The following is a 27,028-nucleotide window of genomic DNA, read 5'->3' as shown; positions in this document are numbered from 1 at the left end:
CTAGTTTTCGAGCGTATCATTTGTTGTTTTCCGAGCGGCCACTGGGGCGCAGGAGCAGGATTTGAAGAAAAATTAAACAAATGCTTACATCTGCGTAAGCTTTAAAGATAAAGACATCAAAATTGGCACAGTAATAGATATTAAGGAGAGCTTTAAGCATACCAAATTTGAATCAGATTGGGTAATCCATTGATTTTTTTACATTTCTCCCCTTAAACCCATTTCCTGGTATGGAAAGGATCTCGCCGCCTGGTAGCAACAATAACAACAATGGTGACAGCTTAGTGCTGTAGGGGAGAATTCGAGGGAAACAGGTATGTGGGATGAAGCTCTATGTGAGGGAGTTTGTTTGAGTCTCTTGAGATTGAGTAAGACCCTCAGCCTATCTGGTGTGGAAAGAGATACCTGGTGTGGAAAGGGTAGTCGATACCACTATCTCTGGAGCATTGAGGTCATCCAATAATTCTCAGGAGAGAGCAGAAGACCAACTGGGAAGAGTTTGGATGCTTGGATAAGACTTGGAATTAAAAAAATCTCATTGTTTCCTACTTCCTGTTGGTGGTGATGGTTGAAATGATCTCTTACAGCTATTTTTAATCATAGATTCACTGGGTACCTAATGTGGATTACCTCTTATTTATTTTTTTATTTTGGGACTGGCTATGAAGACTTAACAGTATGAGTATATGTTGATATGCTAATGTTATTAGCTATAATAGTAAGAAAATAACTTCTTTAGTCAATGCTAAGTTAATTAGAGCTAACATAACTTTATAACATTATTCTAAACTAAGTGAAATCCACTTTTTTTGTCTAAAATGTATAAAGAATACACAAAGCACTTTAGATTGGTGATTTCGGACACATGTAATCACTACTGGGACCAATGAAAGATTTCTTCTCAATGCAAATTCCAGCTTCAGAGGAGGTATTTTCCTCAGGACTGAAGCAGGGGAGAAAAGAGTTACATTCTCCCTCCACACCTGCTGTGATCCTGATAATTATTAGCATCAACTGAAGCTATTTGCATTTTTAAAAAACTTGCATATTAAATGCAAAGACACATTTAACATCATATCAAATTTGCCCTTCAGACACCCCGTATTCACATATGAGGTTTGTCCATGTGGGCACATTTCTGACTCGTATGGAGAAGCTGGGAAAAGGTATTCCCATCTGATAGGAACTGGGATTTTCAACTAGCAATCTGAAGAAAGCACAAGGCTTTTGATATGATTGTGCAATCTCTCTGAAACATGCCTCTGTTATAAATTCTCCTTTCCTAAGCTCAGAAGACAGAGTAGAATAACATGAGGGCAGAAGATGTGTGAGAGGTAGACCAAGGCCGTAGCTAGGCCTAAGGCTTATCCCAGGATCATCCTGGGTTCGTCCCTGCCTGAGCGTTGGATGCCCTGTGTGGCACTTAGATGAACAGGTTTGACCCCAGGACAATCCTGGGATAAACCTTAAGTCTAGCTACGGCCCAAGTTATTTCTCTACTCTGATCCTGCCAATGTTATAGTTGGGCATTGAAACTTTGCTCCAGTTTTGAAATAGGATGTTGTTGTAGGTTTTTGAGCTTCTCAGAAGCAGTGATAAACTTTTATAGAGATCTACAGTAATTATAACTGGTTAGGCCTCATCTTGAGTATTGTGTCCAGTTCTGGGCACCACACTTCAAGAAGGATGCAGCAAGCTGGAGGAGGTTCAGAGGAGGGCAGTGAGGGTGATCAGGGGTCTGGAAACAAAGCCCTATGAGGAGAGACTGAAAGAACTGGGCATGTTTAGCCTTGAGAAGAGAAGTCTGAGGGGAGACATGATAGCACTCTTCAAATACCTGAAAGATAGTCACACAGAGGACGGCCAGGATCTCTTCTCGATCATCCCAGTGAGCAGGACATGGAATAATGGGCTCAAGTTACAGGAAGCCAGATTCCAGCTGGACATCATGAAAAACTTCCTGAGCGTTTGAGCAGTACGACACTGGAACCAATTATTAATGAGATTGTGGGCTCTCCCACACTAGAGTCCTTCAAGATGCAGCTGGACAGCCATCTTTTAGGTATGCTTGAAGGTGGATTTCTGCATTGAGCAGGGGTTAGACCCAATGGTCTTATAGACCCCTTCCAACTCTACTATTCTATGATTCTATGAAAACAAAAAAGTGATTAAAAAAAACAGTTTTGTGCAAGGAGATAGCTGGTTAAAACATAAGAGCTGTACTGAATCAAAGACTTAAGACCTATCTAGTCCAGCATTCTGTTCACACAATGGCCGATCAGCTACCTGTGGAAAGTCCCCAAGTAGGACATGAGTAGCATAGCACCTCCCTGTTCATATTCCACAGCAACTGGCATACTGCCTCTGATACTGAAGGTAATATATGGAATGGCTGCTTTAAAAATAAGATAGAATTATTTATAATAATATTTATTAGTGCTGGACATTATCTGACTTGATCTTTTATTGTGGATTTATTTCTTCTCTCCTGTTTGCAACTAGCTTTGGTTTTAAGCAGATCAAGACTGATGACGGATTGACTGAAAATATAGTCATCATGACTAGTAGCCATTGATATCCTCAACCTCCATGAAATCCCTTGCTTTTTCAAGACTAATAATCAACTCAATTTAACAGAAAATTAAAAGGAATGCAATTTTAATTTCTGTATGTTGCTTTATATTACAATAATTTTAATCAAAAATTTAAAATTGTGAAAATATACTTCACTTTTTAAAATCAATATATTCTAGTGCAATGTTCAGTAAAGGAATACATTCAACATTGATAAAGATTATAAGATTTCAAGGACAAATGAATTAAAACAGATACATTCATACCACCCCAAATCCCATCCAGTGCTATTATTTTTTATTTATATAATACAGCCATAGACTGCTTTTTCCAACAGAGTGAACTGGTTAACAATTAATTTTAATAATCCATTGAAACAAAACAATTAATACAATTAAACAACTAGTACAGTTAAACTAAACTACATTACTAAATACCTACCAGAATCTAAATTCATCAGTGAAGTATTAAGGAACAAATGTATCTAACATAACCTGCCCAAGCACTAAAAATCTTCCTTAGGAACCCTTCTTTGGGCTTCCATGCTTTCAGAGGTGAGGCATCCTGTTACATGAGATGAGGCCTTCTCAGCTGTGGCACCCCAATTTGGAATACTCTCCTGAGGAAGGCTTACCTGGAACCTAATTTGTCTTTTTGGCATTAGATAAAGAGCTTTCTAATTTGCTCAGGCCTTTTGGATCTTGCTCTTTTAGTTTGATACTTTAACCTGACTTCTTGGTTCTGTTGTTTTTATTATGTTTTATTATGTTTTAAATTGTTGTTTTATTATATTTTTGTTCATTATTCACAGAGAGACTTCAGACCAAACAGCACCATAAAAATTGCCTAGAAGCACAAATAACTAACTATTGGAAAAGATGCATTTCCCATCTTTTCCAGAACCCCCAAAAATTGTGGATTTCCAAATCTGCTCAGGCAGGAGGTTCCAATGATCCGAAGTTTATGAAGTATCAGTGCACAGGCCTGTCCTTTCTCTTTCACACTGATGGAAATGCAAGCTGTGTTTGCTAACTGAAAATTAATTGGTGAATGAGCTCATATAGAGAAAGGCATTCTTTTCAGGTAATTAATTAAAACCAGCACATTGAATTGAGTATGAAAGCATATTGGTAAACAGTGTATTGTCTTGTGTTTTTAGTTTTCTATATAGAACAACTATTGAGTTACTACCTTTTTCCTTCTTCTTTCAAATCACTTCTCAAACCACACCTTTCCCATGTAGCCTTGGAGTTATCCCCTTAGGGCTCAATCCTATGCATGTTTAGACAGGAAGAAAGTTCTACAACTCCCTGTATTCCCCAGCCAGCACAAAGAGTTGTAAGACTTTTTCCTGTCTAAACATACATAGGATTACACCTTAGTCCTCATTCCCAATTCTAGCCAAAATAGATATGTATGACTGCATTTGCCCACATTCATCCTTCCCTACCTTTGTCTCTCCCACATCCCTTACTGTTGATTCCTCTGTTGCCTATTATAAAGCTCCATCCAACGAGTGTTTTATTGCACGCTCGTTACTGGGCACTCATGGAGTTTGCTCAGGTCCATCACATGACATTGTCTGCCTCCTGTGCCCCTTCCGCCCCTTCTGGCCTTCATTGCGCGGCAAAAAAACCCCACATTAAGTCCGATTTTTTTTTAAACTCGGAATTGCTGCTCTCTCCTGCTGTGTGCAGGAGAAGCAGCACCATTAGAACAGCAGACTCAATGGGCCTCATGCTCATTGGGTACTTCCTCTTTTGAAGGAGGAAGTAACTGAGGAATGAAAACATGGGCGGAGAAGCGAAGGTAGGGAGCGTATTAACCTCTGGTGTGATGGAGCTTTTAGATTGCAAGCTTCTTTGGGGCAGGGACCTGTTTATTTTTGCCTAGCAAAATGCACCAGACAAGTAACAACAACGTAAGATTCAAATGGCTTTTTGTGCCTTATAGGAACCATGAAGCCAATCCTATTTCTACTTTACATTTCTCTACCTTGATTTCATGAAGCTCACTGGCTTCAAATCTGAGAATGGTATCCCATGGAGGATACCTACAATGAGCCCACCCAAAAGCTAAAGCTATAATTTATTAACATTAATTGTAACAGTGACTTTTGGTCGGTGGAAGCATACTTACATTTAGGTTCATCATTTGAAACAGACTGAATGAAATCATATGGTGTCATAAATAGTTGCCCTTCAAATTCTATACTGGCAAACATACGAAATCGCTGCTCCCGGGAAGTTGCATAAAGATCCAAATCTTCATAATCTGGTCTACTTTCTGTGACCTTTTTAAAAGACAAAAGAAGCAAAGTGCATTAGCTGTTTCAATTATTGTGATTCTTTTAGCTCCCCACCTCCCACAATTTTCTTCTGTCTCACAAACTGACTGCTTCACGTTCTCTTCACCTCCAATCCCACAACATGCTTCCTTGATCATAGAATTATTTTTTCTTTTCTTTCCTTCCTCTCATATTTTAACCTATTTAGCTGTATGAAAACGTGAAAGTCAACTGTGTATATTTAGTTTCATAAAAACAGCAGCTATTACAGAGGATATTAGAACTATTATTAACTATCATTATGGGTGTATAGTTTGGTTACATTGTAAGGATCAGTCAGGAAACCTGCTGACAAAGCATGCTCTCATGGTGCTACAAAATGGCTCAAACAGAATTCATTTCCTTTTTTCCATAAGGCAGCTTGTAAAACAGGGCATATATCAGATTTAAGGCTGCTGCAAATGTGTGTTGCTCTGGCAGAAGTGTGCCCAAGTCATGCAGACTCAACCATTTTTGTGAAACATAATGGAAATCACACCTGACAGACCATGCAATGAGATCCAGGAAAGGACAAAAGCACTGGTGAGGTAATGGGTTAGAGTCAATAAGGGTCCAGTTTCTATTCTTACTTTTGGAGATTATCTGATCCAAATCTCTTAGTAATTAGCGGCAAACCTCAAAAAACTTTCATGAAAGCATATCCCTATCAAAAGATGTTAAGACTTGTATTTACTAATCTTCTTGGCACTCTTACAACGATGTTGTATCATGTTATAGCTCAGCTCCTTTACAAAACTGGACACAGTCTTTTTTTCTCAAGCAATCTGTCACGAATCTCTGACTAAAACCATTATCTTACTGTTATGAAGAAATTTTAGTTTAGTCTTCAGATTTAGGATATTCCCAAAATCACCGACTCTCTCCCTACCCATCTCTCTCACATACATGCACCAAATAAAAAGCATGGAAACTGAAAGTGTTTTTAATGCATCCATGTTAAAGCCTTCCAAAAAAAGTATTGCCCTTTGTATTCAACATTATTATGATAGCAAGAAAACAGTTAACGTATTTAGAGACCAAGTCAAGCCACTTTTCCCAGAACAATTGTACTTCTATGGAAACATTAACACTGCAATTATTTCATGCTTAAGGAAGTCCTACTGAATTCAGTGTGATTTATTCCCAGGTAAGTGTATAGGACTTCTACCTATTATAATGCAAATAAACTAACCTCAACCGTCTTTATCATCAATTGACTTACTTTACCAACTCTGTAAGCTGTAACTTTGATATTTTAATTTTAAGACAGATAACTTCAAATAGTAATATGATTTTCAGGTACTTAATAGAACTTGGTTAAAAAGGCTTTCATATTCAATATCCATTTACAAAAAAAGTAACTATTCAAATGCACCTTTTCAATATCCCGCAGTGGTTCTACCACACTGGTAGCAGCTCCATCAGCTACCCCCCACAATGGTCAGTGCCCTACCAATCATGGAACAGCATGTGGAAAGCACCATTCCCTCCTGCATCAGTCAGGCATTAAAGGAGCCAATAGATGCATAGTGATGGGATCCTTTTTGCTAGGGGGATCTTGGTTAATGATGGAAGCCACAATTGCACTCTTACAGGAATGTGTGCTGTTAGCTCACTGGATAGAGCACTGGGATGGGACCCAGGCAGCCGGTTTAAGCCCCACCAAGGGGAATGGTAGAATTAAGGCCCAACTCACGTTTTGCATGCCTCGCCAGCAATATCTGTGCTAGAGGTCAAAGTGGTGGAGCAGGTCGAAGTAGAACCCACAGTGTGCACACTCCACACAGGTCTCTAACTACTTTCAACAGCAAGAAACAAGGGAAGGACACATCACTAGGCATTTGTCATATTGGGAACATTACCTTGTCTGCAAGAGGGCAGTGTTGCAGTTAGTTAGTTAACGCATGGGAATTTGGGGCATAGCTAGCCTTAGGATAGCAATAGCCTATAGTGGTTTTCTGCTCCTCCTCTTCCTTCCCCACCCCCCTCTGACCTTCCTCCATTGCTAGGAGCAAATAGCTTGCTCTCTCACTCCTGCCTGTGAACCACAAAATGGACTGATCAATCTCTCTTGAAACCCTATGGTGTGCCCAACAAGAAGCCAAAGACATGTAGCACCTTATCATCGGAGAGACTATCTCCCTATCAGGGGTTTACACACTGGGGCTGGTGTTCTGTATTTGGGTGCATAGTTCAAATCCTATACTCTACCACAATGGTTGGGAACAGACAAAGACTGTCAGCATATTTTGGCTCCTCACTGAATTCAATGAGAGGTTTAAAAACAACATATACCACAATTTTCACCAGTATGAATTATGCTGGTAAAGGAACTTAAACCTGTTCCTCTCCCCATTGCTGCCCATTTTTGGCCACTCTGCAAGCAGAGCTGTGCTGCTGGTGAGGTTACCCTGTTATGATGTGATTCACCAGGTCAATCACAGACTACACAGCTGTCTGATGTGGAATAATTCAAGGAGTTTTATCATGCTGAATTGAAGGAATGAGTCCTGGCACTTGCTTTCTTGATAATTTAAACCCTTTAAAAACGTTTTGATCAATTAAAACAGTGTTTTCATTCAATCACTCAGCAGATTTTTAAATTTTTAAAATGATTTTAAATTAATGTATTTTCAAAAACGGTGGGTGGCAAGAACCATTTTAGGAGAAGTGTTTCCTTTCTATGCCTTTTCTTAAATTGTGCCTGCTGTGACATATATATGTATCACCTGAATGTGTAAAGAAAGCATTCTTTTCTTTCAGAATCATTGTTTTATTCAGGTGCAAATTTATTAAAATTATATGATTTATTAAAATTTGTTTAATCAGCCAACAATCTTATTAAGAATGTATTTTAAAAAATCACAATTCCGTTTGCATAAAAAGCAGTCTGCATATTGCTGGAGAATCTGTTTAATATATTTAAAGTAGCACTTAAACTACAGTGATGCATTAGATTGAGTTAAATTGTGGTAAAGCATGACATCATTTTTCTTCCTAGATTAAAAAAGAAGAAACAAATGGTTCATTGCCAAGAATAGGTCTCATGTTTCTTAAGGTCAGCGATTCTAAAGCTTCACTCTAAAGCCAAAAGAAAAAAAAGAAAAAGTGATTTTTCCCACGGAAAAAAGGCTGAACATCAGATAAAAGATCTACTGCATGGAAACTGATGCCAACGGATGTAACTCAACAATTATATCCATTTTCAATTGTCTACACCATGCATTCTATTTAACGCCCCTACCAACACCTAAACATGATCATGTCAAAATATTTACGAGTCTGAATTAATTATTTTATCATACATTAATTCCAATGGTAAAATATGAGAATTCAACTGAGATTTTGATCGCTGTACTATGAAATAAAAATTATGATAAATGGTACTAGATACAACTAATCCAAAATGACGGGGACACAGGGTTACATTTAAATGGAGATGATGATGATGATTCAGCTAAATTTTACGCTTAAATAAAAATGTAAACACTTTGTGACTAAAAAACACATTTTCCCCAAATTCCATATGATTTTATCATATTCAACCTTCAAGCCAAGTTCTTAAAACTTTTATTTAAGTTAATTATAAATGTTTTTTTATTATTTTAAATGAGCAATTTTCACATTCTTTGATACAAAGTACGTTTATTTGACATTAGTGTGACTCTGTACAAATAAAGGAAATGAAGGAAAAGAAAACAATTTTGAAAGTTGTGCTTTACTCAGCCCCAGGCTAACATAATGTGCTTCCAACTAGATAAAAGTGGTATAATTTTGTTTGCATGCTGGGTGGCCAAGAGGTTAAACATCAAATTCTTGGTGTGGGAAAATCCCAAAGTAGACAAAACTGTTTAGGTACTTAGCAAACCGTGGAGTACACAATACTAGTAGTCCTGCTATTTGATATTCCTTAACTATTAGATTTTATATAAATATTCTAAAACAGGAGGTTTTATATAAGGGGGAACGATTTGGGTCAATTTTATCACATTTCTGGTAATTTAGAATCCTCCTCCAAAATCTCTTGATCTGCCACACTTTGATCTGCCACACTTTCCTTAAATGTGCTACACATTCATCGTGCACTAGAAAATTCTTATTGTTGTCACACTTCTATTAAGCACTGTTATGTGAGCTTGAAATAGCTACATTGTCACAACATTTTCATGAAGGAGTGGACAATTTGCACCCCTTCAGATGCTGTTGGACTACAACTCCCATTAGCCCAAGCCAGCATAACTAATGGCGAAGGATGATGGAAGTTACAGCCCAACAACATCTGGAGGACCACAAGTGCCTACCCCTGTTTTAACCCTTTGCTGCCAAGCTATTTCCTATAGTGCGTCCTATATCATGACCACTACAAATTCTATTCTGTAGTGCTCCTTGACAACATATTCACATATACATTGAAAATTCCACAGAAAAAAATCCCTGCTGACATTTCCAGGTCAACAGATCTCAGCAGGATTTCTCCAAGGTACTTATCTATTATAAATAAATTATGCATGAAACATTACCTAGGAGAGACAAAAATAATTCTGGAACAGGACAGGTCAGTGGAGCTTCCTTCTGTGAGCCCCGCTGACCTGCCCCATTCCAAAAATGAGTGTTTTTGCTCTTTCCAGTTGTCTAATGAAGCACTAGCTTCCTGTTGCACTACTGGCGGGTCCCACAAATGCGCAGACAGCATTGGATACTGTCCACTCTCTTTGTTTATGATTTTTGTTTCTGAATTTTTGTAACCCACCTTGGATGGTTCCAGAAAGGCGGTATACAAATACAATAGATGATGATGGTGAAGATGAAGGAGAAGCTGACATATTCCCACTAACCATAGTTAAGATTAAGCACAGTTTAGGGTTCAGATGACACACAAATTATGGTCAATCTAACATAGAAGGAGAAGCTTCCAGTCTTCTTGTGGCCATGCTAAGGAAAGGGAAGTGTGTGCAAGCCCAAGGGGAGGCTAGGCATGTTCTCATATGATTTAGCATTACATTCAAATGCAGCCATCAAATGCATCTACTTGCATCTGCTGTATGTATATATAATTTCCCTTAATTTTCTGAATATTTGCTTTGTTTTTCAAGAAATCCATTTTTCCTGTACAATAACCAAATCTCATTCTAGTATTTGTAGTGTACAAGTACAATGGCCCAACAGTCCCTTCAAGCAGAAAGTTTTCAGAATGTTTCTAGTTCTTTATAATCCGTTTCTCCAAACAATGAATACACTTGTTCACAAAGCATCCAAGACCAATGCCTGAAACAATTAACCAGTTGGAAGTAGTAGTGTTTTTTTAAAAAAATTCTCAATTCATTCACTAGTAAGTTAGTATTCTAAAGAGATTAGGATTGCTTCCAGCATCTTCTCTGAAAACAAAAATACAAAAGTAACAAAATTATATATTAATTAAAAAAAATCTGTTTAGCAATGTAAGCTATTCTGTCCGTATACAAATGAAATTACCACTATTACTATGTATCACAGAGTAGCCATCCAAGCTCCTGTCTTCATTTGCTCTAAAATTTTAATAGACTGCTTCCATGAAAACACCCCGAAACTGTTTGTTTCATTATCTGTAAGGGTTAAAAACCACCTAGTAAGGGGTCTGGTGTTTCTATAAAAATAAATGCATAAATAGTGCAAAGACCTTATCCAAGATCTGTTAGTACCTTTGGGCCTGGCAATGTGAAATCTAGAGGTCTTCCTGCCATGCTAGTATAGTAGAACTCCTGAAAATCTTTCATAGCATTCCTGACATGACCAGAGTCATGCACTCTCATTCCTTCCAGCATTTCTGTTCCCACGGCTTCACTGAAATCTGTGTGTGTGTGTGGACCAAACAGAAACAGTAAAAGGGTAGAATGACTGTCTCCTTGCTGTACACTCTTAAGCTTGTATACTCATGAGACATGGAAGGAGAGCCATGTCAGTCTGTTACAGGTATATGTCGATTTCAGCTTAAATCCAGAGACACAATAGCAGAAGGGGGGTGGGTGGAAGGTAACATTCCTGGCCCTTTCTCGCCCGACAGCCCCACCAAAGCCTCTCCTGAGGGTCAGTGGACTTTACTGAATGGGCTGGGCTGGTGGGAGATTGCCAAAAATTAGGCAGAGGCACCTTCTGAGAGTACCTATTACCTACTGGGTATGTATCAGCTACCTCCTATGACATCTCTGATCCAAGTAACACAATCCCAGACCTCTCTCCTACCTTCAGTCCCTGAAACCAGGGTGACCATATGGAAAGGAGGACAGGGCTCCTGTATAGAAAGAGCCCTGCCCTCTTTTGCACTAGTATAGTTAGAGTGACCAGGTACAAAAGAGGACAGAACTCCTGCAGCTTTAACTGTTGTGATGAAGAGGGAATTTCACCAGGTGCTGCATGCATACAAATGACACCTGCTGAAATTCCCTTTTCTATACAATTGTTAAAGATATAGGAGCCCTGTCCTCCCTTCCATATGGTCATCCTACTGAAACAGTTTTACAAGCAGTTTTTCCTCTTAACCAGCACTCTCTCATAAAGCTACCGCCTCCCCTTCTTTAGGTTTGTTTCTGGCTACCAGAGCAGAACTGGGGCTTAAAGTTGTCAAAGTAATAAGGAGGAAATTACTTTGAAGAGTACTCACTTGAAAGAAAGATGGAAAACCTAATGCTATAGTAAGTCAAGCAAGCACTACTAGGAAATAGACATGGATTTCCATAGCAGTCTGAGGGTAAAATCTAATTTAAGTCTTACATAAAATAGACCCACTGAAATGAATGACACTTTCGTAAGTTCCATTCATTTTAATGGGTCGACTCTATGGTGGGCTTACCCTCAGGGAATAAGGAGAAATGTAAGTAAACTGGAGATAGCTGAGACCACTGGGAAGACGTATAGCAACTGCTCATTTAATATTGTGTCTACACCATGACTGGAAGGATCACAGTAGAACAACTGTGAAACTACTATATTCTACTGAAGACATGATGTATTCGGGTTATCTGGATTGCACCTTATTTAACATGCACATTACTGTTAGAAATACTTATAACAGCTGAACAGGTATGCCAACCTATGGGATATATATCACATACCCATAGTCAGGGGTAAGACAAGTCTTAGACAGGAATGGAATAGAGGATTGGAGTGTCCTATTTTACCTAATCAATGGATTGTTGTCTTAAGGTCAGTATCTGAAGCTTCTACTGATCTTAGGCTATGCCTTTTTCAGCAAAATAAAATAAATGTTTCGGGTTTATTGGACCCCACAATGCCTCTTTAATAAAGGTTTGTCTAACTTGCATAATTGCTGGAGATGCAATATATCTAATGGTTCTTTTATTCATATGTTTGGCAATGCCCAATAGTTGCTGCCTTTTGGGAGGAGGTTATAATAAGGATAAACTTGAACTGAAACATTCTTTAATTTGGAAATATGTGCATGTCCTCCTAAACTTCCTACCAGTTTCTTGGAAGTTAATGCATGGTAAGCACAAATGGATTTTCAGAGCCCTTATGACAGCTAAAAGACTAAATGTTTACCTCCCATAATGCAATGGACTGAGGAAACACTATCAACATTTGAACGAGTGCCTACTCTGAGGGAAGCTCGGAGGATGGCAACAAGGGAGAGGGCCTTTTCAGTGGTGGCCCCCCAATTATGGAACGATCTCCCCGATGAGGCTCGCCTGGTGCCAACATTGTTATCTTTTCGGCGCCAGGTCAAGAACTTTCTCTTCTCCCAGGCATTTAACAGCATTTAACAACATATGCTAAGTTTGTTTGTTTTTTAATGGACCCCAGAACTGTTGTGTTTAAAATAGATACTGTTTTATACTGTTGTTTTTATATTTTTTGATGGTTTTAAATTCTGTATACCTTTTAATGTCCACTCTTTTTAACTTTTGTAAACCGCCCAGAGAGCTTTGGCTATGGGGCGGTATATAAATTTAACAAATACATAAATTTTAATAACTAAAATAAATATAGACTCTGCTTGTGAGTGGATAAATACATGGAGTTTTGGTCTGCTTTTCTTGAAAACTGTGCATAATTCCCCCCTCCCCCCTTTTTTGGTTAGTTTGTTAAGAATGGTGTATCTGATTTTAAAAAATGATGACATTCCTATATATGTAATGTTTGTTCTTTTTTCTTTCTTTTCCATGATTTAGTTTCTGTTCTGTTTTGTTAATTTCACAATAAAAGCAAAAAAAAATGCACATTCCTGTAAAAAAATTGTGAGTGTATCTCTTTTGACAAGCAAAACCCTGTTTATATTTGCGCAATAGCCGCTGTTATATATGTAATGTCAAAATTTTAATATTTCAGCTACTTGTTGCAAGAATTGTAAGGTACATTCCAATCTACCAAGTGATTATCTCCTCAACTGCCCTAGATATTTATAGTCATCTTTATTACATAAACAAAAATCTGGATCCGTTGTCAAAAGCTGCTCAGGTTTTTAAATGATTAACACAAATTAACTAACAAGTTGATACACTTATTTCCTAAAGGCCAGTTTAAAAAAAAGTTAACAAAAATAGCCTGTCTATCATTTCAAAACCTATTTTTAAGTTGGAAATTCCTTCTTAAAAATATTTTAGTTTTTTTTAAAAACCCACTAGTGTGGCAGAGAGTATGGCCAGCAGCCATGTCCACAAGCAGTTAAAAGAATTATTGCAACTGGGCACACGCTACCATCCACTGAGGACCCCTTCAAAACACAAAGCATCTCCTATATCAAAAGCATTTCACATAATGAAAAGCACATAATAACACATGTGATGTACATGTGTCTATGTTGCTGTACACACAAATACAGTAAGAAGTCCTGAGCAATCTCAACTTCCCATCATGTGCAGGTATAATGGAACAGATCTTCATGAGTATCAAAAGATAGAATAAAAAAGAGCTGTCTTATTTTTATTGATCGTATGCCAGTGGCTTTGGGAAACTTTTCAGCTGCTGAGCCAAGTAAAAATGCTTCCAATAAATAAATAAATAAATAAATAAGCCATACACAGCCTCACTTGCATGCATTTCCCTATATGGAACTTTCCCACCCATGCAGGGAAATGATCTGCTTTGAAGCGAATTGTGACAAATGGTGACAAGAAAGCAAGCAAGGGCCTTGCCCAGAACAGCAAGAGCTGGGAGAACTACATCAAGGCCAGCACATCCTTGAAAGGGAATTTGCTCTGCTCATCATATTTTCCCTTCTCAAACCTCAGATGTGATGAGATGCTCCAAGCAATGTCCCCGCTGCCAGGTGCAGGAAGAGGCCAAGACGACACTGCAGAGCTAGAGAGGTGCTCGCCACCAAAATAATTACGTATTTGCTGTCAAAAATGCTCGCTGCCTTTCTTTTCGGATATGCTTGTGCCTTTAGCAGTTGCAAGGGAGGCGGATGCTCAACAGGTAAAGCATCTGCCATCTGCGCAGCATCTTCATCCTAGGAAACACGCCTTGAACTTCTGCCTAACCCGCCACCTTTCTGGGCACGGGAGTCCTGCCCAAGGGCGGCAGAAGAAGGGGCTGTTAAGAAGGGTCGGTTCGGTGGCGGTAGCTCCAGCGCAAGCAGTGGTGGCCAGTGGCTCTGGTTCCCTGAATCCATTCTGGGTTTCAGTCAGAACCAGCCAGATCTCCAAAGGAGCTATCCAAGGTGCTGAATCTAACTATTTGGCGACAGGGTCCAGCACCTAGGATAGCTCTTTTAGAGACCTGGCTCGGACCGGAACCCAGAACGGGTTCACAGCGCCACCGAAGTCGGAGGCACCAGCCTCCACTGTGCGCCCCCTCCTCCTCCTCCTCCTCCTCCTCCTCCTCCATCACCTGCTTCTCCCAGAGCATCGACCGAGGCAGCCATCGTCTTGGGCCCCGCCCCCGGGAAGGCAGAGGCAGCCCAGTTGTCCTCCTCACTCAACACACCTACCGTCGCCTCCTTGGCAGCAGCCGCTACGGGGATGGGCAGCAGTCCCCGGCCAGGTTCGCCGGCTCCTCCTCCTGCTCGCCCCCGGCTGCCTCCGAGCATCGGCGGCCGCCGCCGCTCGGCCAGTTCCCGCTCTTCGGGCCGCTCGTAAAAGCGCTGACAGAAAAACCAAGCGAGCGCCCCGCCGGCAGCCCCCGCGGCTGCCACGCTCAGCCCGCTCGGCGCACCGTGGCTGCGGGGCTCAGCGGCCCTGACACCACCCCACAGCCGCCTGCGGTGAGCCAGCTCCGGGCGGTTGCCGCTGCCGCCGCCGCCGCCGCCGCCGCCGGGAAGGCGACAACGGCGCCACCTCAGGAGACCCCTCAGCGCTGCCATAGCGCCGGCTCAGCCGAGTGACAGGCAGAGCGAAGCCGCCCAGGCGGCAGCGGCAGCGGCGTCGAAACCTCGCGAGAACCCAGCTGCCCGGAGCGGGATGAGCGACTGCCTCCTTTCCAAATCACCGTTACTCCGCCTCCCTTCCCCTCCCCTCCCCTCGGCTCAGGCTTCCCCTCAGCGCGCCTTCCTACAAGCGTGTCCCATTGTTTTTGTAGTCAGCAGCAGTGAGGAGGCCTTGTGCATGCTCTTGCAAGGGTGCGGGTTTTCTGACCCTTTGCTTGAGGAACCTCAGCCTCTAGCCTGAAAGGCTGTCAGGCGTCAAGTTCTCTTCCTAAGGACAGTCTGCCTAGTGCTTTTCCTCAGACGTGGAGTGTCATCAGACGAACGTACTGGGCACTCACGGATTTTCATCTGTCCTTTTCGTGACACGATCTGCCTTGCCCGTATCTTTTGCTTGTTTTTCCGTTACAAAAATAGACCTGGAAAATCTGATTTTCTCTCTACAGAAACTTGTCGCCATTTCCTGCTGTGTGCAGGAGAAGAAGCATGATAAAAGAATGGGCCACGTGGTCATTGCTTGCTTCTTCTTTCTTCCCTGTGTGAAGAAAGAGGGAATTGTTAGTCACAATTGTGGGACAGCAGCAGGAGGCAAAGCGATGGTAGGGAGAAGTCGCTTGCCTCTGATGATGCTCTTGGTCTTGGACAGGCTTAGGAAGTGTGACATCCCTCAAACAGACTCCTGCTGACCTGCATCGATATTGAACCGCTCTATAGCAGTCATGATCCAAAGCGCCTAAGGATTGGTACAGATCAACAAGCCCTTCCTTTCTTTCTCTCTCTCCCTCTCTCTCTGGGTGCGTTCAGACAACACTTTACTCCAAGTAGTACTCCGTGGAGTAAAGTAGTCACACTCTGTTGATTAGTTGTCTCCCTCCCCACCGAATGGCAGCACTCGTTCCTGCTTACCTTATCGAGGCACCACCATTCTGTGGGGAGGGGCTTAGGAGGGAGGAGAGACGAAGCGCATGGAAATGCAGCATGCGGAGACATACTACAGACATTGCCAGAGTGATGGCAGGGGCAGCATGTGGATCCTTACTCCTGCAGTGGCTGACGCCAGAGAAAGAAACAGCGGTGAAGGAATCCCACCTCCTGATAGTACAATGTACAGTACAGTACAATGTACTGTTGCTCCGGCAGGTGCATCACCTCCCATCATTGGAGGCAATACGCCTGCTGGCTCTTGCTGTGGTAACCATGCAGGAACAGGTGACGGGGCTGTTGCTCTGTGCTGATACATCCTTCACCAGCGGATTGATCTCGTACCTTGACATGCGAGGAAACCATTCCGCAGCTTCATGTTTCTGTGGTTGTGCACAGAAAAACACACGCTGCTCCCGCTGCAGAAGCAAGAGGCTGCAGAATGGTCTCCTTGCCTGTCAAGGCACGAGATTGATCCACCAATGAAGGACGCATCAGCGCTGAGCAACGTCATTCCTGTCAGGCTATCACATGGCTCAGTGCTGATGCATCCTTCCCCGTTGGGACCATAGCAACAGAGAAGTGGGTGGCTATAGCATTGCTGCCCTCTTCCCTGTTGCCATGGCCCTGACAGGGAAGGAGGGGTGCTGCACCAATATAAAGCTCTGTCTTGCAGCTGTCATGAGCAGTGGCAGAAGAGATGCTTGTGTGTCCAATTCCCCTTCTCTTCTGGCGAATGAGGATGGGATGCACAAGAATCTGTCCTACTCATGACAGCTGCAGGACAGAGCCTTTGCCCCCTGCACCAATATCATCAGAGGGATTTCTCCCACAGTTTGATGTTACACATCCAGCTACGGAAAACATCCTTCACCCCCAGCCTTGTGATCCATTTTGGCATCAGCTTGAGGGGATGGAATTAGCTCCTTCCATCCCCTCAAGTCAAACTTCAGATGGTGCAAGGGACATGCATGTCCCAGGGAACATGCAGGGCCCATGATCGGTGGCACCCCACCCAGGGATGGCATGTCCCCATTCTGGGAAGCATGTGGGGAGCCCATGATCACTCTGCCCCACCAAGGGATGGTATGATCGGTGGCTGCCCAAGCACTTCCCGGGACCACATTATTTCCCATGCTGATGGAGCACGCTGGGCAAGAGTGGCAGGGATTTCTGCTGCTCTTAGCTCGCAACTTTGTAAACACGGGAAATAATCAATGGAGCCCGCCACATGACACGATAAGCAATGGTTGTACAGATAAACAACTCTGCACACTATTGGTATCTCCGTTGGTTATTTCTGGAAAATGACAGATGATATGTTAGTCCACAGGGGACAATTTAAGCAATGTTTGCTTAAATAGACCACCGTTGACTAATGTGTTGTCCAAAGTGACCCTCTCTCTCCCCTAACTCAAAATTGAACCAACTTTTTGTTCTAAGTACAACTACATGATTTGATTTAGAACTGTACATTTCATATAAATTTGCACAGTTGGAAATCTGCATGGCTGCCATCTTCAGCCATACCGGAGCTTCAGCTCTGTTGGGTAGCCATGCATCAGTATTCAAATCTATGATCAATGGTGATCTAAAAGTATGTTTCTATCGGCGTATTTACACAGCCATTTTGGACAGGTTAAAGCTAAGTGTTTAAGATGTGAAACAGAATAAAAGTCAGACGAAAGTTTGAAGGTGGACATTGGTCTTTTGAGACAACCACAACTTTGGTGTATGAAATTACCACCTACCTTGAGGTATTAAGGGTTTCTTAAGGGTTGTTTTTTTTTACTCACATGTTACTTTTTATCTTCCCCATTGTCAAATTTTAGCATCTCAAATTGACTTTGGGCATGAGATTTGCATTTATCACTTCCAAATGTGTATGAATCAACAGTTATCTGTGCTATGTATTTCCTTGAAGTTGGAGTCTTCAACCCTGAATTTAATGACTTTTCAGTAGCACCTGCAGGCTAATCTTTTGTTCAGTTAAAAAGGAAAGAAAAAAAGAAGCACATCTGTAACTACTTGTGTCTGGATGTGTTCCTAAGACCCTCCCATTGAGATGTTTGCTTAAGAACAGAAGTTCATTTTTTAATCGCATAGTAAGTATAAGATTCCACCTTGATTAAAGATATTATGTGCCAACACTTAAAGCTCATAACTGAAATAAAGCAAAGCAAATGTTCAAATGTCATAGTTAGAAACTTGATTAAAGAACTACTGAACAAGCCAACTAATGTATCTAATATTCACATAATTTCAACATGCACATTGAGATAAAAAGTAAATGTAACAATAAATACATATTTGTAGGAACAGAACGAGATGTTGTTAAAAGGGAAACATGGGGACAGCCAGGGAGTGGAAAACAGGGGTGATATATATATATATATATATATATATATATATATATATATATGTGTGTGTGTGTGTGTGTGTGCGCGCGCGCGCGCACGCGCGTGCGTGTGTGCGTGCGCGCGTGCGCCTTGGTTACTCTGCATAGATGGGGGACTGCATTTGGTTTGGTGGATCACAAGTTGAGTTGGCTTTGCTTTAATGAAGGGGTGTTCAAATCTCTTTCAGTTTCAGGGCCAAATTCCATTTCAGAGAAGCTCTCTAGGGCTGCATTCCAATGATGGGAGGAGCTAAAGGCAAATGGGGCGGGCCCAAAATGCCAGCATACTTTAGCTTAAAGCTTTTGCTGTGATCAGCGAAGCCTTAGGAGAGGCATTTCAACCTTTTTAGAATGGAGAAAATTATTTTATTTTATTTTATTTAAAACATTTATTGACTGCCTTCCAGGGCAGATGCCCTCCCAAGGCAGCTTTCAGCAATAAAAATACATAAAAACAGTTATAATTTTAAAAGCAATGAAAACATAAACACAATAAAATAGCAATAAAACACCAATAAAAACCAACAGAACCAGCAACGACAACAGAATAGTACCAACAACAGTTGTCATATCATGAGAAGGCCACAGTAAAATGACGTTTTCAAGGCCTTCTTAAGAGCCCGCAATGACTGAGCATTGTGGACCTCCAATGGCAGCTTGTTCCACTGTGGGGGGCCACTGCACAGAAGGCCCTTTCACTTGTGATCATCCACATAATTGACCTCATGGTGGGCAAATGAGAAGGGCCTCTCTTTCTGAACTTAAAGTGTGGGCAGGCTGATATGGGTCAAGCTGGATCAAGCTTAGGGGGCTGGGAGAGGGGTTGGCAGAAGCTAAATTTCCACAATGCTGCATGGTTGGCTCTTGTGTCAGTCACAAGGCTAACTCCCTATGAACAGTTTCTAAAGTGGTAAAACCAATTTGGATCCCACCCCCCAAAATGTCTCCCTATCCACATTCTCCACACCATGCAGAATTTTGTACACCTCTACCATGTCTCCCTTTGGCCTCCTTTCTTCCAAGCTAAACAATCCCAGTTGATGTAACCTTCCCTCATAGGAGGGATGCTCCAGCCCCTTAACCATTTTAGTTGCCCTTTTCTGCACTTATAGACATGTCTGTGCACACTGCATATGGTTCTTGCTATTTTGGATGCAGAAAAAGAATGATCTTTTTGAATATCTGTTGGTACATATTGTTGAAGAAACAAAGACCACAAGTGATTTGAACTGAAGGCAAAAATAAACTAGATATCGTAACTTATTATTATTTATTTATTTATTTATATAGCACCATCAATGTACAATTCTTGCTAAGAAATGGCTAGGAAAACATGGGCTCAAATTTGAGTTCATCCTCATTGTCACCAGAAAAGACAAGTCGATTTCCTTTCTACAAAATGATTGAAGCAATGCTTTGCTACACGGTATGATAATAATGAAACAAAAGATAAAATTGTTTTATTTTCTAAATGTGCTGAATAATCAATATGATTGTCTTTCAGCATTTTAGAGAAGTAATGAGGGTTTGTTTGTAGTCCATCCTCTTCCTAGATCTTCTGGACTTTGTAACCCTTTACTAAACCATTCTGTTTGGTTTTGTGGTTAGCAAAATCTTAACGGAGCCCTCTTTATCCATCTCCCTCCATCTCAATTGATACATTAATGAGTTGCCTATTGCTAGAATCTTCAGCTCACCAACAATTCTCCTAACCATATAAGGACTCTTAACCCTGGATCAGAATGTTCTGATGATGCTTGCTCATCCATCCATGCTCACTTGCTCTTCCTGGTGTTGCTGTGATCTCTTGCTGCATCATCATCATCATCATCATCATCATCATCATCATCATCATCATCTCCCTATACTATTGAGTATTCCGTTCTTCTTCCCCTCCCCTATCTGTTTCTGTTCACCTGCATATGTATAGTCTTCAGCCACTGGGGTGTGTGGAGAATTACTTGGCACATTTTCCTTGGGAACCTGAGTAAAGCCTTTCTACACATGTGTGAATGACACATCAAAACCAGAGAAACATTTCATGAGGACAAGGACTCTGCAACAGTACATGCATTTCCATGAAAAAAATATACAAAACAGGTTAGATAATATAGTTTAAGTCAAGAGACTGTTTGTTCATGTTTATATTTCTACCCTCTTTGGCATCTTGAAGCTGAAGGGCTTTGAACCTGACATATGTTCATGTAGATTTTCATCTCTGTTACCCAGATATAGTCACATCCCCTTTCTTCCATTGAAATCATTGCCATTATCAAAGGCACCATCTTGATGTGATGTGACAATATTACATCCATAGGTATTTCAGCTGTCGCTCCACAAATAAGGAATTCCTTTCCCAAAGAAAGCCATCAAAGTTATTATCTTCTTTCTTTGCTGAAGAAAGCCATTGAATTATCTTTGAAACAATATACTATTCTGAAACAATATACAAGTCCAGCTATTATATTGCTTATGCAGACCATATTACTTGCTCTGGGAGTTTTTAAACAACAAGCAAACCTGGATCACCTATATATTTGTTCAACATCATTGAAAGTTCTGTTCTAGGAAGTAAAGGGAAAATGATTAGATTGCAGTGTATACTTAAAGTAGAATAATGTACTCTTGCAAAAACGCTCTTCAAATGTATTTAACTTTCCATGATAGCAACACAGAAGGAGCAAAAGACTCTTTGGCGTTATCTTTTCCTGTCACATGACTAGTGCAAACAGCAAGGTGAAAAAAGACCCTTATCGTGTCTTTCCCGGTACTTGATAAAACGGCATAAAACTGCTTCCGAGCCCAGACATGAAAGGCTGTGCTTTAAAGAGGTCAGTTTGTTTTGTATTTCACTTTCGCTCCTATTCTAAGCATCTTGATATTTGTTTTAAGGACATTATGTTGTACTTGCAATAAAGCTGAGTGCCAGTGATGCTTTTTTTTGAAAACTTCATTGGTGCTGGTTAATTAAAGCACTGTGATCTTCCACTGTTTATTCTCCACTGGGAAGACTGAATGCCTAAGCATTTCCCAAGCCTGTCATTTAGGTTCAGGAAAGGTTTCTTATTAGGGTATGTACCATATAGATAGGATTCAGAACAGCCCCGATGATATCCACATAGGGATGATCTTGAAGACTGTTGAGGCCTGATGCTATGTCAACAGAAGCCCATTATGCTAGTGGTCAGGGCTGGTGCCAAGGGTACATATAGCTGGGCACCTGCTGAGGGCCCAACTCAGTAGAAAAGAGATGGCAATGAGCCCCCTGGACCTACTCCTGATCATCCTTGTAATCTATGTGTTGATGTGCCCCTTGTTCTGGTCCAGACAATGGGGGTGGTAAGAGGCAGTAGATACCATGGCCTACTTACTCACTGGTTCTCTGCCAAATAAGCAAGCAAGTGGTAGCCATGGTGAGAAAGAGGATGAAGAGCAATAACAACTGGTAATAATGGCGGTGAAAAGGTAGGTTCACAGAGGGAGTGGGCCCACTGAGGGTGTCTTGGCTAGACCCCTCAAAAACTTGGAGTTGGCACTGTTAATGATCCTATGTTCAAGGATCACGGTTTTGAGTTTTGACCTAATGCTCTAGATGGTGCTACATTTTATTTAATTAATTTATTTATTTATAAGGGGCTACCTCCCCACCCATGTCCCATCACAATCTCTTAGATCTTCCAAACATGCCCTCTTGGTAATTCCATTAATTTTGACATCAAAGACATCCTCAGTGGCTGCTTCTCACCATTATGATCCACACAACCTCAAGGCTTAGCAAGGCTATAGCCTGAGCCTTTTCTGGGAAGTATTTAAGACCCTCCTCTTTCAGGTGGCTGGCGTAAAATTTTCATGGAGTGTAAAGTTCCAAGATACATTTTATTAAATTTTATTTCTAGTTGGATATTTCATATGTCCATGAATTTTAAATTGTCCTCCACCTAGATCTCTAAGAATGGGTTGGGCAGCTAGAAGAATGTATGAATGAATTAAATGTTTAGATCAAATCCTAAACTGATGGCCATCACAATGTCATTCATGTACACGGTACTGGTTTTATTCTGTTGTTTTATACTTTGAATATTTTTAATTTTTGTGAACCGCCCAGAGAGCTCCGGCTATTGGGCGGTATAGAAATGCAATAAATAAACAAACAAACAAACAAACAAACAAGACATGACCCTATGCGATGGAGCTTCCAGTCTAAAAGTACATGATGCAGTTACCTTGCCGAAGCTAAGTAGATATGGGTCTCATTAGTGCATGCATGGGAGATTTCCTGGGTAACCCGTGATCCACAGAAGAAAGGGAAGATACAAATTAAATTAAGGAATTAAAGTAGCAAACCTAGGGTGACCATATGAAAAGGAGGACAGGGCTCCTGCATCTTTAACAGTTGTATTGAAAAGGGAATTTTAGCAGGAGTCATTTGTATATATGGGGAACCTGGAGAAATTTCCTCTTCATCACAACAGTTAAAGCTGCAGGTCCTCTGCCCTCTTTTAAATCTGGTCACACTAGCATAGCTCCTGTAGCTTTAACTGTTGTGATGAAGAGGAAATTTCACCAGGTTCCCCATATATACAAATAACACCTGCTGAAATTCCCTTTTCTATGCAACTGTTAAAGATACAGGAGCCCTGTCCTCCTTTTCATATGGTCACTCTAAGCAAACCTTTCAGTTGCTCTAGGCTTCACTTCTGTGAATCTAACAACTTGCTATCTTAACTCACAGATACAATAGGTTGAATAGATCATATTGGATTTTGCCTTTCCTTGGTACCAGTGCTGCAACCATTGCTATGACTTAGGAGTAATATATGTAAGCACAGGGTTTAATAAACTTTCTTAAGTGTAGCTATTTTTGTCTGGCTTATTTTCCTAATATTTTGTGCTGAGCTGCTGCATGAATTATATTTTGATTTCCCTTTCTGTCATTACTTGAGGTGTATTTCAAATGTTGGACTTTTTGGGGGTAAAGCTATCTTTAAGACGTAAGTGTGTGGGCTACCTGCACAATTGGTTCTTCTGCAGATTCTGCAACTTTGATCTAGTTCTTTGATTTAGCCCTGCAATTAAGAAGATTTGGTTCAAAGCAAAAGCCCATTGGTTGATGTTTTACACTGATGTGATAATGTTTACACAGATGTGCTTTGAAAGCTCGATTATGGAGGGATATTTGGGTCCAGCCACATGACAGGCTCCTGTTATTTGAAAGGTAAACTTATATAACATCTATCTGCAACAGCTTTTCCAAAAAGTCTGCCAGTTTACTCTCTCCTTTCGAAGTGATTTATCTGATCATTGTATTTAACATTATTTTCATTTTGAGGTTTTAAATCCCTCCACAATAAATCACTTGCTTTCAACAGTCCTCTTCTATCTCTATTTTTTTTATCACTCAGGTGCACACAGGGCAGTACTTAGGACTGCTGTGATGAAAAGGTGTTGCGTTACCTGCTTTAAGCCACCTGCCAATTAATTAGCCCCAAACTCTCTCCAGCAAATAAAGCAAAGCAGCCAAATCCATTTGATCTCCCAGATTTACGTGGTGAATGAAAAGACACATGGAAAGAGGCTAAACACACACACGTACACCAGGAAAACACTACCCTCTTATTTCCTATTGTTTTACAACTTTTTTGTTAGTTAAACAAAAGTATAAACCCACTGAGCAATTCCACCCTGCAACCTTCTCAAGATTTCATTTTTAAAAGGTCTCTGATAGGGAAATAACATTTATTTAAATGAGAATGTGCAGTGCATTAAGGCTGGTGAGAATACATGGTACAATATTTGTGTTACATCAATCATATGTGAGTACAGTCCAATGGGCATCACTGGACCGAACCCTAGCAGGACTGGATTCAGGTCCCATAGATTCATAAAGTCACTTTCTCACCCCCTTGCTTTTCGTTTCTGTAAAATGGGAACAATAATGAGCTATCTAATAGGGATGTAAAGAAAAATCTGTTAAGAAGAGTACCATTTTGCATATAAAAGTGAAATTAACCATGACATGCTTTATTTATTTATATTCTGCCACTTCTTCCAAATTGCTCAGAGGGGGCTGTATGGTTCCCCTTCTATTATCCTCATTGGAACCCTGCGAGGTATAGATCACACAGAGCCAAGGTCACCCAGTAAGCTTGTGGCTGAGTATGGATTTGAACCCAGGTCTCACTTGTTCAAGTACAACCCTCTAATAGCTACTCCACACTGGATAAATTCATGGTTTAGTATATGAGCATGTTTTTCATTGAGATCAATCATATCTGAAATTATATTCAAAGAAACTGGCTCTGAAGTAACATGAAACTGGTGTTGACAACCATCTATCATGGTCAGTTGAGCATTGCTGGAAGAGAGATAGCTCTCAGCACATTACATGTTCTTGGGACTCTGGTGCTAAACAATTCCTTGTTGATCTCTACTGAAAGTACGCTCTTTATATAAGTTTTTACATAGCTATATAGAAAAGGCTTGGGTTTCACTTTCAAATAGACTCACTCATTCACGATAGTAGTATCACCAAGGTTATAGTTCTTCCACAACTGACAGAAAGCTGAAATCAGATACATACATAGTCCAACATACGCTGGTTACTAGAAACATCTGAAAATGGGACACTTTTACATCTGCCCCTTGAAATTTGGGACGTGAATCTGAGCCAGGGATGGGGCGCTTCGAGCCTGTGGTCCTGGTAAGTCCAATGGCCTGGCAGCTCCTTCCCCTGGCCCCACCCCCTTGGCCATGGAAGGAAATGCTCTGATCAGCTGCTGCTCAGAGATAACTACTTTCCCCTACTTAGTACCAAAAAAAGAGGCTTCCATGACTTAGGCTGTGATATACATTTACTACTGAATTTACTGGGTCTTAATTCTGAGTAGACATGCATAGAATTCCACCCCCACCAACCAGCACAAAGCAACCCAATACAAATGGGTCAGAATATTGAGCTATGGGAGTTTCCCTATTGCACATTTTAACCAACATTATATTGGGGAAAAGGATTTATAGGGGCTGTTAGCACTTAACAACAACCGATCACTTGAAATACCAGTGGGTTGTCAGGGAAACATGGGCCTGCTACCTGCCATGTGCCTGCTTTAGTGCACAACGCAGGATTAGCTGCTTTGTAGGTTGTGCAGTGTGACATGCAAACCTGGACCATTGGGTTGTTTAGGGGCTAAGCAACCCTTTGACCCTGTTCAGATGACATGCTAAACCATGGTGGTTAAGCATTTTGAGCTGAACATTATGGCTTCACGTGTTGCGTGAACCATGACTTACCATGTCATGAAAACCATTCCTAACCATGGTGGCCACACAACCACAGTTTAAACATGCTCACTAACCATTTGCTTGAAAAAAAGGTTAGCGGCCTAACCACGGCTTAGTGTGCTGTCTGAACAGGCCCAGTGATTAATCCAACAACTAAACATTGTTTTTAACTCAATGGGTTATTCTTACGTGCAAACCAGCTTACAGTGTCAGTCAGGAATGTATCCTGTGATAGGGGGAGGGATTTCCATTGCAAGCTCTGTTTTATTATATACTAGCTGATATATCTGGTGTTGCTTAGGCCCCTAAGGTATATGTCTGCGAGGTAATCATATTAAAGTAGTAGGCTGGTGCTAGGCCAGTGAGTTCAGCCTCTCAAAGTCACACTGTAGTATCTAGTTATGATTTTAAAACCACACATGGTGGGTGGGAGGAGGCACCACAAATGGATGCAGCCCATTTATGTGGGTTGTTTCCTTTTATGTGGAATTGGGTTAACTGCTTGAGACTGAACTTAGGGGTATAGGTTGTGAAAGGCATGCAGTGTTCACCTGCTGGTGCACTCACAATGGCTGCCAAAGGCCGGTAAGTATGGTCTTCCACCCATGGCATGCTGGGAGTTCCACCGAAGGCATGCTGGGAGTTGTAGGTTTAAGTGTAGTTTTAAAAAAAATTAAATTCTTTAAAAATACTTAAAACCTGAAATTGCGTGTTTTTAGAATTTTTTGGTAGATTGTACAGCAAGATCTACCAGCATGCCAAATTTCAAGTTTCTAACTCATCTGGAAGTGGGTAAACATTTCCGGATATACATCCTACACACATACTTTCAGCTTTATAGGCAGAGATTGCAACATTTTTATATAAAAAAACTTAATCTTGCATAACATTTGTTTTGATCTTTTAAAAACTGCCATACTATTAGGTGGTATAAAAATGCAATATACAAATAAATAAATAGCACTTAATCTAATGTAGTCCTGTGGCTGTCCTTTAGCGTCTAGTGTACTAAATTGTACCAGCAAGTCCACAAAATGGTAAATATATCCTTTCCCACTTAGCATAATATGGTTCAGCCATAAACGGTTCTGATAACTTCTGTCTCAATATTTAAAGATAATTAAACAAACTCAAGGCACTTTAACATCCCAAATAAAGATATGTAGGCGAT

General features: G+C 40.8%; 1 protein-coding gene across 3 annotated transcripts in view; it reads right to left on the bottom strand.

Annotated features, from left to right (window-relative positions):
- Positions 1–15,214, bottom strand: part of MICU3 (mitochondrial calcium uptake family member 3) — a 58,766-nt gene extending 43,552 nt beyond the window's left edge. For all 3 annotated transcript variants that reach the window (XM_063135078.1, XM_063135080.1, XM_063135079.1), the window contains exons 1-2: positions 14,826–15,214; positions 4,714–4,867 (exon numbers count right to left, since the gene is read on the bottom strand). In XM_063135078.1, the coding sequence (XP_062991148.1) occupies positions 4,714–4,867; positions 14,826–15,197 (526 nt within the window). In that variant the 5' untranslated portion in view covers positions 15,198–15,214. The remainder of the gene's footprint in view (positions 1–4,713; positions 4,868–14,825) is intronic.
- Between the last annotated feature and the right edge of the window lie 11,814 nt (positions 15,215–27,028).

Source organism: Elgaria multicarinata, chromosome 10 (assembly GCF_023053635.1).
Source record: "Elgaria multicarinata webbii isolate HBS135686 ecotype San Diego chromosome 10, rElgMul1.1.pri, whole genome shotgun sequence".
NCBI classification, from domain to species: domain Eukaryota; kingdom Metazoa; phylum Chordata; class Lepidosauria; order Squamata; family Anguidae; genus Elgaria; species Elgaria multicarinata.
This window is presented reverse-complemented; position numbering and strand designations above follow the sequence as displayed.